A 15,903-nucleotide genomic window follows, 5' to 3' on the forward strand; every position below is an offset into this window, starting at 1 on the left:
AGGAACGTCTGTCACTTCAGAGAGCTTAAGTGACTTGCCCCAGTCACACAGCAGCAGTCCGATAGGCTGCCAGGGCTCTAGGGGCAGAAGGAGGAGAGGGCTGGCATTCTTCCCACTGGCCCGCGTGGCTGTAGCACCGGGGTGCAGCGAAGCCCCAGGGCCCCAACCCGTGAACTCTCTCCCATCCCGGGCGGGGGTAAGGGAGCAGCAGTGGGGTGCTGGTTCTCAAATGCAAGATAAGAACTGGCTAGGACAGCCTTGCCCAGCCCCTCCACCTAGAGGGAATGGGAGGGAGAGAAGCTGAAGGAAGGGTCCCGGTCCCGGGTGGAGACACCTGCGCTCCCGCGGGTTCTTTAAACGCCCAGATGGGGAACGACGCGCGCGGTCGAGGGCGGGGTTGGGTTCAGGTCTGGTCACATGACCTGGCCTGAGGCGCTCGCGGCCCCCACCCCACTAGTGGGCGTCCCCCCCAACGCGTGGTTGACCATCATTGGTCGGTGGTGAGGCCAATAGAAATCGGCCATCTGGGAACCCAGCGTTCCGAGGCGCAGCCTAACTTAGTGAACCGGCGAAGGTCCAGTGGAAAAAGACGATCGTGGGCGCAGACCAATGACAAAGTGGAAGGGGCGGGCCCAAGGGCTGGGTCAGGTTGGTTTGAGAGGCGGGTGGCTATAAAAGTGCAAGGCGGGCGGCGGCGTCCGTCCGTACTGCAGAGCCGCTGCCGGAGGGTCGTTTTAAAGGGCCCGCGCGCCGCCGCCCCCTCGGCCCGCCATGCTGCTATCCGTGCCGCTGCTGCTCGGCCTCCTCGGCCTGGCCGTCGCCGAGCCTGCCGTCTACTTCAAGGAGCAGTTTCTGGACGGAGGTAACGCCTGGTCCCGCCTCGAGGCCGCCCCGACGACGCGGCTGGCCCCCGATCCTGGATCTGCGTTGTCGCCCGTAATTACCGTTTAGAGGTCCAATACGGTGGCCCCCGGTGACTAGAGCCGCGGGCGATTCCTCTTCTGCGTCCCTGGGGAGCGCGGAGGGCGTAGCGGCCTCCCGCGGCGGGAGTTAGGGTTAGCCCGAGGATCTCTGAAGGCACTCGACGTGTCAAAGTAGAGGTTGGGATGGGGAGAGTCGGGGATCCCCTTTCCTGTCCCCAGCAGCTTGTGGCTCTCGGCAGATGTTTGGTGTGGGGGAGGATTAGTACAGCCGCGCTGACCTACCCCTCTAACCCCCCACTTAGACGGGTGGACTTCCCGCTGGATCGAATCCAAACACAAGTCAGATTTTGGCAAATTCGTTCTCAGTTCCGGCAAGTTCTACGGTGACGAGGAGAAAGATAAAGGTAAGAGCCTAGGAGTGGGTGCTCAGATTCGGGAGGACTTCCTGGCAGAAGTCCTTGTCTGTACACACACAGCCGGGACAATCCTCTAGGAGGAGGGACAGGTGGAGGAAGTGGGGGAGTCTTCTCTGTCCTCTAAATCGAGGGTCCTCGCGGGTCAGGGCCCAACGGTGACCTCACTACCGTCCCGTCTCAGGTTTGCAGACAAGCCAGGATGCACGCTTTTATGCTCTGTCGGCCAGTTTCGAGCCTTTCAGCAACAAAGGGCAGACGCTGGTGGTGCAGTTCACGGTGAAACATGAGCAGAACATCGACTGTGGGGGCGGCTATGTGAAGCTGTTTCCTAATAGTTTGGACCAGACGGACATGCACGGAGACTCAGAATACAACATCATGTTTGGTGAGGGCCTGCTTCCTGGTGCTGACCTCTGTCCCATTAGTTAGAGGGAGACCCAGACCCCAATGACTTTCTTAACAATGGTTTTCTTTGGAAGGGGAGCTAAAAGAATAAGTCCCAGCAACAATTTATTGCATTATGATCGCAGATCTAGGCTGTTAATTTAATTTGCGTGATTGTATATAGTTATTTCTCAATCTTACTAATGAGGATTTTGAGTTCTAGAGCACTGATTTTTTTTTTTCCTTTAAACTTAAGGCTCCACCCACAACCCATTCAGGACAGAATCAGGATCTGAGTTTCTCTTTTCAGCCTTGACAGACCCGAGTTTAAGAACCAGGTCTTCCTTTTACAAAGAGGGGTGAGGGCCTCGACATGATGGGTAGTCTCTGACTCTTAACTGGATCTGCTTCACACCTAGGTCCCGACATCTGTGGCCCTGGCACCAAGAAGGTTCATGTCATCTTCAACTACAAGGGCAAGAACGTGCTGATCAACAAGGACATCCGTTGCAAGGTGTGCCTGGGGGTGGTGGCAAATGGCTGTCATGGGGAGGTTCAGGGGTCAGCGTGATTGGGGGGTGGCCCCTGCTCACCTTATTCCTTCTTCAGGATGATGAGTTTACACACCTGTACACACTGATTGTGCGGCCAGACAACACCTATGAGGTGAAGATTGACAACAGCCAGGTGGAGTCCGGCTCCTTGGAAGATGATTGGGACTTCCTGCCACCCAAGAAGATAAAGGATCCTGATGCTTCAAAACCGGAAGACTGGGATGAGCGGGCCAAGATCGATGATCCCACAGACTCCAAGCCTGAGGTTGGTGTTTGGGCAGGGACTCTGCTCTCCACATTGGAGGGTGTGGAGAACATCTGGGCCAACTCTGACCTCTTCATCTACCCCCCCAGGACTGGGACAAGCCTGAGCATATCCCTGACCCTGATGCTAAGAAGCCCGAGGACTGGGATGAAGAGATGGATGGAGAGTGGGAACCCCCAGTGATTCAGAACCCTGAGTACAAGGTGAGTTTGGGGCTCTGAGCAGGGCTGGGGCTCACAGTGGGGAGTACACCGACCTTACCCATCGGTTTCCTTCTCCCTTCTGCAGGGTGAGTGGAAGCCCCGGCAGATCGACAACCCAGATTACAAGGGCACTTGGATCCACCCAGAAATTGACAACCCCGAGTATTCTCCTGATCCCAGTATCTATGCCTATGATAACTTTGGCGTGCTGGGCCTGGACCTCTGGCAGGTGAGACTTGGAGGAAAAAGGAGGATCACTGGGGTACCTCAAGTGCATAAGATCACTCAAGAGGAAAGGGACAGGGTAGGCACCCCAGGTGGGTCTGACTCAAAAATGGTACTTCTTGTAAACAGTACTTCCTGGTCTGTCCCTGTGAAGTCCTCACAGCAACCCCTTTAAGGTTGTACTTTTTGTGCACCAAGTACTTCCCCAAGTACTTTTATGCAAATTAACTTCTTTAAATACCCCCAAAGATCTAGAAGGTGGTCAGGTAATCCAGTTAGCTGGGGCTGGGCACAGTGGCTCACCCTTACAATCACAGTACTTTGGGAGGCTGAGACAGGAGGATTGCTTGAGGCCAGGAGTTAGACAACTCAACCTTGCTTGGCAACATAGCGAGGAGACCCTATCTCTACAAAAAAATTTTTTTTTTTTTTTTTTTTTTTGAGAGTTTCACTCTTATTGCTGAGGCTGGAGTGCAATGGCATGATCTCAGCTCACTGCAACCTCCGTCTCCTGGTTTCAAGTGATTCTCCTGCCTCAGCCTCCCGAGTAGCTGGGATTACAGGCATGTGCCACTATGGATGCCAGGATAATTTTTTTTTTTTTTTTTTTTTTGGAGACCGAGTCTTTCTCTGTCGCCCAGGCTGGAGTGCAGTGGTGTGATCTCTGCTCACTGCAAGCTCCGCACCATCCCCCCAGGTTCACGCCATTCTCCTGCCTCAGCCTCCTGAATAACTGGGACTACAGGCGCCTGCCACCATGCCTGGCTAATTTTTTTGTATTTTTTTTTTTTTTTTAGTAGAGACGTGGTTTCACCATGTTAGCCAGGATGGTCTCCATCTTCTGACCTCATGAGCCACCACCACCTTGGCCTCCCAAAGTGCTGGGATTACAGGCATGAGCCACCGCACCCAGCTTTTTTGTAGAGACAGGGCTTCATGTTGCCCAGGTTGGTCTCGAACTCCTGGCCTCAGGCGATCTGCCCGCCTCGGCCTCCCAAAGTGCTGGGATTACAAGGGTGAGCCACCACGTCCAGCCTCTACAAAAACTTTAAAAATTGGCCAGATGTCGTGCATACTTGTAGTCCCAACTACCAAGGAAGAAGGATGATCACTTGACCCTCGGGCATCGAGGCCTCAGTGAGCCATGATCGTGTCACTGCACTCCAGCCTGGGTGACAGAGTGAGACCCTCTTTCAAAAAAAGCTGGGACTTGGCCGAACGCAGTGGCTCACGCCTGTAATCCCAGCACTTTTGGAGGCCGAGGCGGGTGGATCGCAAGGTCAGGAGATGGAGACCATCCTGGCTAACATGGTGAAACCCCATCTCTAGTAAAAATACAAAAAATTTGCCGGGTGTGGTGGCGGGCGCCTGTAGTCCCAGCTACTCGGGAGGCTGAGGCAGAAGGATGACGTGAACCTGGGAGGCAGAGCTTGCAGTGAGCTGAGATCACACCACTGCACTCCAGCCTGGGTGACAGCGAGACTCTGTCTCAAAAAAAAAAAAAATGGCTGGGACTGAATTTTTGTCTGTTTTGGTCACTGAAATACCTTCTGTGCCCAAGACAGTTCCTGGCATGTAGTAGGTACCTGAAAAATACCTGAATAAGAGAGTGAGAAACAGAAGAAACAGGTGCAGAGAACTGAAGTCAGTGGCCCAAGGTTATGGGGGCAGGAAACCACAAAGCTGGGGTTTGAACCTGGGCAGTACAGCACCTGAGTCTCTCATCTTTTTTTTTTTTTTTTTTTTAAGACAGTCTTGCTCTGTCACCCAGGTTGGAGTGCAGTGGCTTGATCTTGGCTCACTGCAGCCTCTGCCTTCCAGGTTCAAGTGATTCTTATGCCTCAGCCTCTCGAGCAGCTGGAATTACAGGCATGCGCCACGACGCTGGGCTCTTTTTTTTTTTTTTGAGATGGAATTTCGCTCTTGTTGTCCAGACTGGAGTGCAATGGTGCAATCTCGGCGGCTCACCACAACCTCCGCCTCTCAGGTTCAAGCGATTATCCTGCCTCGGCCTCCTGAGTAGCTGGGATTAAGGGGATGAGCCATCACAGACCCCGGGCTGATTTTTTTAGTAGAGACAGAGTTTCACTATGTTGCCCAGGTTGGTCTCGAACTCCTGGCCTCAAGTGATCCGTTCGCCATGACCTCCCAAGGTGCTGGGATTACAGGCATGAGCCCGTCCCTGGCTGTCTCTCCATCTTTTTTTTTTTTTTTTTTTGAGACGGAGTCTTGCTCTGTCACCCAGGCTGGAGTGCAGGCACGATCTTGGCTCACTGCAAGCTCCGCCTCCCGGGTTCACACCATTCTCCTGTCTCAGCCTCCCAAGTAGCTGGGACTACAGGCACCCGCCACCACGCCTGGCTAATTTTTTGTATTTTTAGTAGAGACGGGGTTTCACCATGTTAGCCAGGATGGTCTCGAGCTCCTGACCTCATGATCCGCCCACCTCGGCCTCTGGGCGAGGATTACAGGCGTGATCCACCGTGCCTGGCCTCTCCATCTTTTTAACTGCAATGTCAGCAGTGTTCCTTGTCTTCTCTGCAGATGCAGGCAGCAGGATGTAATGGTTATAGGAACACAGGTAGAAACCCTGTCCAAAGCAAGGGCTATCGGGTATCACCTCTGACCATCCTTCCCATTCATCCTCCAGGTCAAGTCTGGCACCATCTTTGACAACTTCCTCATCACCAACGATGAGGCATATGCCGAGGAGTTTGGCAACGAGACGTGGGGTGTAACAAAGGTGAGGCCTGGTTCTGGTCCTCATGTCGGGGGTGGGCAGGGCTGGCAGAGGGCAAGACCCTGAGGTGTGTGCTCTGCCTGCAGGCAGCAGAGAAACAAATGAAGGACAAACAGGACGAGGAGCAGAGGCTTAAGGAGGAGGAAGAAGACAAGAAACGCAAAGAGGAGGAGGAGGCAGAGGACAAGGAGGATGATGAGGACAAAGATGAGGATGAGGAGGATGAGGAAGACAAGGAGGAAGATGAGGAGGAAGATGTCCCCGGCCAGGCCAAGGACGAGCTGTAGAGAGGCCTGCCTCCAGGGCTGGACTGAGGCCTGAGCGCTCCTGCCGCAGAGCTGGCCGCGCCAAATAATGTCTCTGTGAGACTCGAGAACTTTCATTTTTTTCCAGGCTGGTTTGGATTTGGGGTGGATTTTGGTTTTGTTCCCCTCCTCCACTCTCCCCCACCCCCTCCCCGCCCTTTTTTTTTTTTTTTTAACTGGTGTTTTATCTTTGATTCTCCTTCAGCCCTCACCCCTGGTTCTCATCTTTCTTGATCAGCATCTTTTCTTGCCTCTGTCCCCTTCTCTCACCTCTTAGCTCCCCTCCAACCTGGGGGGCAGTGGTGTGGAGAAGCCACAGGCCTGAGATTTCATCTGCTCTCCTTCCTGGAGCCCAGAGGAGGGCAGCAGAAGGGGGTGGTGTCTCCAACCCCCCAGCACTGAGGAAGAACGGGGCTCTTCTCATTTCACCCCTCCGTTTCTCCCCTGCCCCAAGGACTGGGCCACTTCTGGGTGGGGCAGTGGGTCCCAGATTGGCTCACACTGAGAATGTAAGAACTACAAACAAAATTTCTATTAAATTAAGTTTTGTGTCTCCCTCCTGTGTCTCCTTCTGGGGAAAGACAGACTTAAGGAAACCCAGCAGTGGTCTTTTTGGGGTGGGGGGGGTTTCCAGTATATCTCCTTTTTCAGCTATTGCTAGAGAGGTTGCTGAGTGTTCCACGAGATTCCAGGGACCCTTATTTACCCCATAACCCTCAAAACCAACGGGGGAATGGCTGTTGCTGCTGTAAATACTCCACATATTAACTTACTGAATCCTTGAACCTAACTGGTAAGTTTTGGTTCTGTTTATTTATTTTTAAGATAGACTCTTGCTCTGTTCAGGCTGGCGTACAGTGGCTCAATCTGGTTCACCCTGCCCCTTAAACTGGCCGCCTTCATGCTTCTATTCCTTTGGGGTCCTGTGGCTCAGCCCAACCCCTCGGATGCCTCCAGGACTGGTAGATCCAAGGGAGAATTCTGTATTTAATGTAGTGAGGCTTTGAAAGTTAACATCTTTAAATACTTCTGGGGTCAGATTAGGGATAGTACAACAAAGTACTCCTGGCCGGAGACCCAGGAATTAAAATTGTAGGTTCATTCCAAAAATCCAGATCCCTAAAGAATGAATGAGGCTACAAAATGGCACCTTGCCCCTGCTTCCAACTTAAGGTTTTTTTTTCCTGTGCTTGGTGGCCTTTCAGGTATTTCTAGTCTTCAGTAACTTCCACTTTGACTGCTCTACAAGGGTTCCTGCCAGGATACCCAGACCAGAATAAAACTCTTGGGGGCCAGGTACGGTGGCTCACGCCTGTAATCCCAGCACTGTGGGAGGCCGAGGCAGGCGGATCACCTGAGGTCAAGAGGTGGAGACCAGCCTGGCCAACATGGTGAAACCCAATACAAAAAATTATCCGGGCGTGGTGGGGGGGTGCCTGTAATCCCAGCTACTCGGGAGGCTGAGGCAGGAGAATTGCTTGAATCCGGGAGGCGGAAGTTGCAGTGAACCGAGATCACGCCACTGCACTCCAGCCTGGGTGACAGAGACTCCGTTTCAAAGAAAAAAACCCTTATTTGGAAGAGGCAAAAAACGAGGTTTTTACAGAAGAAATACAAATGTCTGTAACCAGTACAGGTACATAAAAATTTTGTTAAAAATTCATTTGAGCGTGAGAGTGGGGACACCAGAGTCACTTTGCAACCGCGTAACGTCACCGCTAACGGGCATGGCGTCACTCAGGAGACCACGTGTGCGGGCCGAGCAAGAAGCCCCGCCCACAACGCGGAGTTTAGTGTGCGCGTGCCTCGCTCGAGAACCCGCTCGTGCGCATGCCCACAAAGGCCAAGGAGGGCGCGCGCAGGTCACGTGCGCCGGTGGTCAGCGCGCGCATTGCCTGCCCCGGAAGTGGTCGGCGCGCGGCGCGGAGCGCCTGGGCGCTAAGATGGCGGCGGCGTGAGTTGCATGTTGTGTGAGGATCCCGGGGCCGCCGCGTCGCTCGGGCCCCGCCATGGCCGTCACCATCACGCTCAAAACGCTGCAGCAGCAGACCTTCAAGATCCGCATGGAGCCTGACGAGACGGTGCGGGCCGGGCCGGAGCCCAGGGGCGGGAGCGACGGGTTTCGGGGTTGGGGTGGGGGCGGGGAGGCTAGGATCCCAACGGGAGGGGCAGGGAGGACGGCGCGGGTCGGCCCTGCCCAGACCCCCGACCGCCCGACTTTCCTGGACCCTCCGATGGTCTTTGGCCCGGCCCCCAGCCGATCGGGTGGCGCTCCTGCGCGGGTCTCCGGGCGAGGCCCCACCCCCGGGGCGCTGGCCAGGCCCCGGCTCCAATGTCAGCGCTCTCGCGGGGCGCGGGAGTCACAGGCTCGGATTCCTGGGCAGGCCAAGCTCTCCAGGACTGGGCTCCACGTTACCAGCTTTGCAGGCGTCTCCTTGGGACACTGGTGGTCGAATCTAGGAGTAATGACCAGGAGATACTGAGTAGTGACGACAACAACGATGTTAATGATAATAAACGGGTCTTAGTCTTTATAATTTCGGTGGTCCGTGTTTGTTGGCCGTTTATTTTTTATCAGTCACCGAGTGTTTTAGTGTTGTTTTACCGCTCTGCAAAACGGGCTTGTCATTGGGGACCTCTGACCATTTTACAGATGTGGAAACCTAGGGGTGGAGGAACTTTGCCACAGTCACACACAAGTAATGGCAGAGCTGGGATTCAAATTCGGTTCTGCCTCGTGTGAGCGTCCATGATATAAATATTATGCTGCCTTTTTAGTCAAAAGTAGAATTAGGACCTAATTCAAACATACTGAATGTCTGTTGGGTACTTGGCACTTTTTGCATAGTGAGGGAGACATTGAAGTCCACTTTTTGTAGAAAAGGAAGCACACATTTTTTGATCAGCTCAAGTGTTTGGCTTTGGGCAAGTTAACCTGTCTACCTGTCTGTGCCTCCGTTTTCTCAAATATTAAATGAACCGGTCGCCTGCTGGCTTCCACCTGTAATCCCAGCACTTAGGGAGGCAGAGGCAAGAGGAGCGCTTGAGCCTAGGAATTCTAGATCATCCTGGCAACACAGTGAGACCCCGTTCTCTACAAAAAGAAGAAACAAAAATCAATAAATAAAATGAGACCAATTAAACGTATTTCGTAGGAAGCTTAAAAGGTATGACACATATACATTTACAGTAGCACTATTGGCCAGGCACGGTGGCTCATGCCTCTAATCCTGATGATCTGGGAGGCAGAGGCAGGAGGATTGCTTGAGGCCAGGAGTTTGAGACCAGCCAGCCTAACATAGGGAGACTCTTATCTACAAAAAAAAAAAATTTTTAATTAAGCCTGGAGTGGTGGTGTGTACCTTTAGTCTTAGCTACTCCCGAGGCTGGACGAGAGTACCAGTTGAGCCCAGGAGTTTGAAGCTGCAGTGAGCGATGATCGTGCCACATCAATCCAGTGTGGGCGGCAGCAAGATCCTGCCTCTTAAAATTAAAAAAGAAATATCGCTATCAACTATTAGTCACTGTTATTGTCCAAGGTAGAGTGTAGAGTAGGGGACTGTCCCCTTTATTATGTTAATTATACTTTATACCACCCGAAATTACATTTTCTTCACATTAGTGTTCTCTCATTGAGAGCAGGGACTTGTGTTGAGTTTGTTCTGTGCTGTGGCCTCCGTGTCTAAAACAGCACCTGGCACGTAATGGGTGTTTAGTATAAATAAATACTGTGTTGAATGGCATGATGATTGAATGAATTAAAATCTAGCATGCTTTAGATGCTGAGAAAGCTTTAAAAACCCAGCGTGCTTGCCTTTCTGCCATTAGGGCTTGCAGTTTCTCCGTCCTAAACTAGAAGGGAAGAGAGAACCTTGGGGTCTCCAGTGACTGTCTGTACCACTCCCTGTAGGTGAAGGTGCTAAAGGAGAAGATAGAAGCTGAGAAGGGTCGTGATGCCTTCCCCGTGGCTGGACAGAAACTCATCTATGCCGGCAAGATCTTGAGTGACGATGTCCCTATCAGGGACTATCGCATCGATGAGAAGAACTTTGTGGTTGTCATGGTGACCAAGGTGGGTGACGTGTGCTGGCTGGGAGGGTGGGTGGACCAGCTGGGGAGCTGGCAAAGAGCCTGTGTGCCCAAGAGAGATTAGCCATGAACAGGGCGGGGCCACAGTGGAGCGGGTTGTTGGGTCTGATAGGCTTGCTGATGCCAGCTCCCTTTTTCTTGCTGTCGCAGACCAAAGCCGGCCAGGGTACCTCAGCACCCCCAGAGGCCTCACCCACAGCTGCCCCAGAGTCCTCTACATCCTTCCTGCCTGCCCCCACCTCAGGCATGTCCCATCCCCCACCTGCCGCCAGAGAGGACAAGAGCCCATCGGAGGAATCCGCCCCCACGACGTCCCCAGAGTCTGTGTCAGGGTAAGGTGGGGGCAGCAGTCCCAGCTTGGGCCCTGTCCTAGCACATTCCAGCGTCCACATAAGTGGTCCCACACACCTGGAGGGAGGGCAAGCCGCCAGAAGCCAGGGTCCGATTTCTCTCTCTTGAATTTGCAGCTCTGTTCCCTCTTCAGGTAGCAGCGGGCGAGAGGAAGACGCGGCCTCCACGCTAGGTGGGTGGGTGGTCCCCAGGGCAGAGGCGACTGGGTGCCCCAGCCATCAGCTGGGCCTTGTCTGGGTGCGGGAGGGCCTGGGAGCTGCCCTTTCCTCTTCCTGGTGACCTAGGCTTTGCTGCTCCTTCCACAGTGACGGGCTCTGAGTATGAGACGATGCTGACGGAGATCATGTCCATGGGCTATGAGCGGGAGCGGGTCGTGGCCGCCCTGAGAGCCAGCTACAACAACCCCCACCGAGCCGTGGAGTATCTGCTCACGGTGAGGTGGGGCTTCCGCCTCCCGGGGAGGCCTTAAAGGAGTACCTGGGCGTCACTGCCCTGATGGGCGGTTGGGAAGGCAAAACCTGCCTTGAAAAGACTTTGGGTAGTGATTCTAGCCACTAAAGGCTTCCCACAGGAGGCTGGATGTGAGTGGTGGGTGGGCCTCTGGAGGGCAGGGCCGAGGCCTCATCTGTGTCCTGCCAGGGCATGGAGGAGGGTGGCAGCAGGAGGTCTGTGCATTAGAACTAAACAGGACCCTTGACAGGGAATTCCTGGGAGCCCCGAGCCGGAACACGGTTCTGTCCAGGAGAGCCAGGTATCCGAGCAGCCGGCCACGGAAGCAGGTGGGTGTGCACGTGCCGCATCTGCCCTCCAGGTACCTGACTCACATCACACTCCACCCTGCAGTGCTCCTAGGAGCCCGGCGTGGTGTCTGACTGCACCCCTTCCTACTACCAGCAGGAGAGAACCCCCTGGAGTTCCTGCGGGACCAGCCCCAGTTCCAGAACATGCGGCAGGTGATTCAGCAGAACCCTGCGCTGCTGCCCGCCCTGCTCCAGCAGCTGGGCCAGGAGAACCCTCAGCTTTTACAGGTGTGGTCCCAAGGGCAGAGGGAGCCAGGGCAGCCACCATTTCCTTTCCCTGCGGGCACCAGAGTCCATAGCATGTAGGAATCATTCTAGGCCTGGAAAGCAAGACTAAGCACATGCTTCCCCCACGCCCCTGTGCTTCCTGTGACCTGTTGACCCCCACGGTTTCTCAGTCTTCCCAACCACCTTGTAAGGTGTGGGTGCTGTCAACATCACCTCCCACAGAAGAAGACACCAGAAGCTTAGAGCCGCCTGTCATTCCCAGGGTCACGCAGCTGGTAGTGTGTGTGTCTGCTTGCTGCCTCGGGGTCCTGGGCTGGGGCTCTGGCTCCACGTACAGATGGTGCTGCGTAAATGTCTGTAAGGTGGCATGACATCACCCAGGATAGCTGTGCCCCAGTTGGCTCTGGGACGACTCTGCTCAGTGAGGCTTCACCTTGCCCTTGAAGGTTCACAGGAAGAGTGGGGGAGTGGCCCCCTGGGTGCAAGTAGGTTCCTCCGGGTTCTCCGTGAAGTGCCTGCCAGTCTTGGCTCAGGACCCTGCTGTCTGACCCTTCTTTCACTTCTCAGTCCCTTGCCAGCTCCTCCTGGTCGGTCGTGTTCTTCATCTGCACTCAGCCCTCCCTCATAGTGTCCTGGGGCCTTCAGTCTGTATGGGAACCCCCAAATCTATGTAGCCAGCCCAGGCCTCTCTGAATGCCACACTCCATGGCTGGCTTAATTAACTTTCCATCAAAGTGCTCCCTAGACTAGACTTCTAAGACTTAGAACAGACCTCCCCAGTCCTCCCTGATCTCTGCAAGGATTAACGTGGGGTTGCTTCAGCCCCAGGCCCTGGGGACCTGCTGGGGTCCACCCCTCGTCCTGTCTGCTCTTCCTACTCAGCCCCTCCCTGCACTCCAGCTTCCTGGCAGCCTCTTCCTGGGCCTCTGCCACTGCACAGTCCCACAGTCCACTTTTCAACCATGAGGCAGATGACTGAAAAGCACTTTCTTTTCTTTTTTTTTTTTTTTTTTTAAAGACGAAATCTCACTCTGTCTCCCAGGCTGGAGTGCAATGGCGCAATCTCGGCTCCCTGCAACCTCCGCCTCCCGGGTTCAAGCGATTCTCTTGCCCCCTCCCGAGTAGCTGGGACTACAGGCACCCGCCACCACGCCCGGCTAATTTTTTGTATTTTTAGTAGAGACGGGGTTTCACCTTGTTAGCCAGGATGGTCTCCATCTCCTGACCTAATGATCTGCCCGCCTTGGCCTCCCAAAGTGCTGGGATTACAGGCGTGAGCCATCACGCCCAGCTGACTGAAAAGCACTTTCTTCTTTAATGTGAAAATGATCAGATGTATACAATAGTAGAGTTATATCAGAGCTTCCAGATACCCAGGTAGGGCACAGTGGCTCATGCCTGTAATCCCAGCACTTTGGGAGGCTAAGGCAGGCAGACCACTTGGTCAGGAGTTTTAGACCAGTCTGGCCAACATGGCAAAAACCCGTCTCTACTATAAATACAAAAAGTAGCTGAGCATGGCGGCAGGCCACTGTAGTCCCAGCTACTCAGGAGGCGGAGGCAGGAGAATCGCTTGAACCCAGGAGGCAGAAATTACAGTGAACCGAGATTGCCCCACTGCACTCCAGTCTGGGTGACAGAGTGAGAGTGTCTCAAAAAGAACAGAAACAAAAATGAACAAATGAACTTCCGGATACCTAAACCCAACACCCAGATGAGTTGACTTTTTTTGGTTTGGGGGCTGTTAGGTGGGAATAGAGACAGGGTCTATGTTGCCCAGGCTGGTTTTGAACTCTTGGGCCCAAGCAGTCCCTCCTGCCTTGCCTCCCAAATTGTTGAGGTTACAGGCGTGAGCCACCACACCTGGCCAAGTTCACCTTTCTAAAAGATTCATAGACCACGTCTTTTCCTGTGTAACTGTCACCACCGTGGCTTCCCCCTGCTCTAGAAAATGGGTCTGACTTGGGCCTTCCTCTCTGCTGTCACTGTCTGCCTCCTCCCCCTTCCCTTGTTCACTCTTTTTTTTTTTTTTTTTGAGATGGAGTTTTGCTTTTGTTTCCCAGGCTGGAGTGCAGTGGCGCAATCTCGGCTCACCGCAACCTCCGCCTCCTGGGTTCAAGAGATTCTCCTGCCTCAGCCCCCAGAGTAGCTGGGATTACAGGCATGTGCCACCACGCCCTGCTAATTTTATATTTTAGTAGAGATGGGATTTCTCCATGTTGGTCAGGCTGCTCTCAAACTCTTGACCTCAAGTGATCTGCCTGCCTCGGCCTCCCAAAGTACTGGGATTGCAGGCGTGAGGCACTGTGCCCAGCCCCATTCACTCTGTTCCTGCTTCTGTTTCTGAGACTTCCCAGATGCATCCACCCTGGGCCTTTGCACTTGCTGTTTGCTTTACCTGGAGGAAACCCTCTGCATCCCCCATACTGCAGGCCTCTCCTGCAGCCCTCATCTGCAGTTCCTTCCTAGCCAGACACTTGCAGTTGTCTGGTTCATTTATTGGCTAACTTACTTATTTTTGAGAGTCTGTTGCCCAGGCTGGAGTGCAGTGGCACAGTCTTGGCTCCCTGCAACCTCCGCCTCCCGTGTTCAAGTGATTCTCCTACCTTAGCCTTCTTGAGTAGATGGGATTACAGGCACGTGCCATCACACCCAGCTAATTTTTGCATTTTAGTAGAGACGGGGTTTCACCATATTGTCCAGGCTGGTCTCGAACTCCAGGCTGGTCTAGAATCACCTCAGGTGATTACAGGTGTGAACCACTGCACCCAGCCTATTTGTGTATTTATTTATTCAAGACAGGGTCTTGCTCTGTTGCCCAGGCTGGAGTTCAGTGGCTTACTGCAGCCTCCGCCTCCTGGGTTCAGTCTTATGCCTCAGCCTGCCAAGTAGCTGGGATTACAGGCGTCTGCCACCACACCTGGCTACTTTTTGTATTTTTAGTAGAGATGGGGGTTCACCATGTTGGCCAGGCTGGACTCAAACTCCTGACCTCAAGTGATCCACCTGCCTTTGCCTCCCAAAGTGCTAGGATTACAGGCGTGAGCCACCACGCTTGGCTTATTTCTTGGCTCACTTAAAAGCACATCATCAGCTCCTCCAGGGTAGGGCTTGTGTCGACTGCTATGTTGTGTTTGGCCAGAATAGGGTCCTCTGGATATTTGCCTGACTGAATGAAAAAGCAAGGGCTGTGATGACCTGGGGAGAGGAGGGGACCAGGGCTGTGAATTACCTTCCCTTCCCCACCCTCTCCCACAGCAAATCAGCCGGCACCAGGAGCAGTTCATCCAGATGCTGAACGAGCCCCCTGGGGAGCTGGCGGACATCTCAGATGTGGAGGGGGAGGTGGGCGCCATAGGAGAGGAGGCCCCGCAGATGAACTACATCCAGGTGACGCCGCAGGAGAAAGAAGCTATAGAGAGGGTAAGAGGCCTGGCTGAGGGGTGACTGCAGGTGGGCAGGACCCCTACCCTCTCCTGCTCACACTTAACCCATCTTCCCACAGTTGAAGGCCCTGGGCTTCCCAGAGAGCCTGGTCATCCAGGCCTATTTCGCGTGTGAAAAAAATGAGAACTTGGCTGCCAACTTCCTCCTGAGTCAGAACTTTGATGACGAGTGATGCCAGGAAGCCAGGCCACCTAAGCCCCCACTCTACCCTTATTCCTTGAAAGTTTTATAAAAGAAAAAATATATATATATTCATGTTTATTTAAGAAATGGAAAAAAAAATCAAAAATCTTAAAAAAAAAAACAAACAGTCCAGCTTCCTGTCCTCCTAAAGTGGCCCCTGTTCCCATCTCACTCTGAGAAGACCCGGGCCAGACAGCTGTCCCCCTGTCTCCTCCCCAGCCCAGCCAGCTCAGAGAAGCTGGCAGGACTGGGAGGCGACAGATGGGCCCCTCTTGGCCTCTGTCCCAGTTCTCTGCAGCCAGATGGAAAGGCGGCTGCTTGCCTCTCCATTCTCTGAAGAACCCCTGAGGACCCCCCCAACCCCATCCTCTTCTAGGATGAGGGGAAGCTGGAGCCCCAAACTTTGATCCTCCATTGGGGTGGCCCAAATCTTTCCATCTAGGGCAAGTCCTGAAAGGCCCAAGGCCCCCTCCCCAGTCTGGCCTTGGCCTCCAGCCTGGAGAAGGGCTAACATCAGCTCATTGTCAAGGCCACCCCCACCCCAGAACAGAACCGTGTCTCTGATAAAGGTTTTGAAGTGAATAAAGTTTTAAAAACCAGCCCTATGGTCTGTGCCTGCTGGGGCTCCCTGCGCCCACCTGTCTGGGTCTGGGGGCTGGCTGGGCACAGGCAGGCATGGTGACGGGTGCCTGGAAGGGGGAGAGGAGTCTTTGAGAGTCCCTGCAGATTGAGGCTTCCAGTGTCTCCTCCCACAGGGTGTCATTTCCAGGCAGTGGACCCCAGCCCAACG

At 53.9% G+C, this 15,903-nt stretch overlaps 2 protein-coding genes across 3 annotated transcripts; both read left to right on the top strand.

Moving 5' to 3' along the window:
• The first annotated feature begins 549 nt into the window (after positions 1 to 549).
• CALR (calreticulin) lies at positions 550 to 6,570 on the top strand. The gene is made up of 9 exons (XM_002828745.5): positions 550 to 862; positions 1,226 to 1,327; positions 1,521 to 1,724; positions 2,143 to 2,237; positions 2,333 to 2,542; positions 2,632 to 2,745; positions 2,831 to 2,974; positions 5,621 to 5,713; positions 5,797 to 6,570. The coding sequence occupies exons 1-9, from the start codon at positions 772 to 774 to the stop codon at positions 5,995 to 5,997; spliced, it is 1,254 nt and encodes a 417-aa protein (XP_002828791.1). The 5' UTR covers positions 550 to 771; the 3' UTR covers positions 5,998 to 6,570.
• Positions 6,571 to 7,794: 1,224 nt separating this feature from the next.
• On the top strand, positions 7,795 to 15,712 carry RAD23A (RAD23 homolog A, nucleotide excision repair protein). 2 transcript variants are annotated; one of them, XM_024236683.3, is made up of 9 exons: positions 7,795 to 8,096; positions 9,926 to 10,087; positions 10,255 to 10,436; positions 10,572 to 10,627; positions 10,761 to 10,888; positions 11,156 to 11,234; positions 11,353 to 11,483; positions 14,742 to 14,906; positions 14,989 to 15,712. In XM_024236683.3, exons 1-9 carry the CDS (start codon positions 8,025 to 8,027, stop codon positions 15,100 to 15,102), a joined length of 1,089 nt encoding a protein of 362 aa, XP_024092451.3. In that variant the 5' UTR covers positions 7,795 to 8,024; the 3' UTR covers positions 15,103 to 15,712. The 2 variants fall into 2 exon arrangements, with proteins under 2 accessions (XP_024092451.3, XP_024092450.3); XM_024236682.3 differs by having other exon boundaries at positions 7,871 to 8,096; positions 11,350 to 11,483.
• Positions 15,713 to 15,903: the final 191 nt, after the last annotated feature.

The sequence above is a fragment of the Pongo abelii genome, chromosome 20 (assembly GCF_028885655.2).
Source record: "Pongo abelii isolate AG06213 chromosome 20, NHGRI_mPonAbe1-v2.0_pri, whole genome shotgun sequence".
Classification (NCBI taxonomy): domain Eukaryota; kingdom Metazoa; phylum Chordata; class Mammalia; order Primates; family Hominidae; genus Pongo; species Pongo abelii.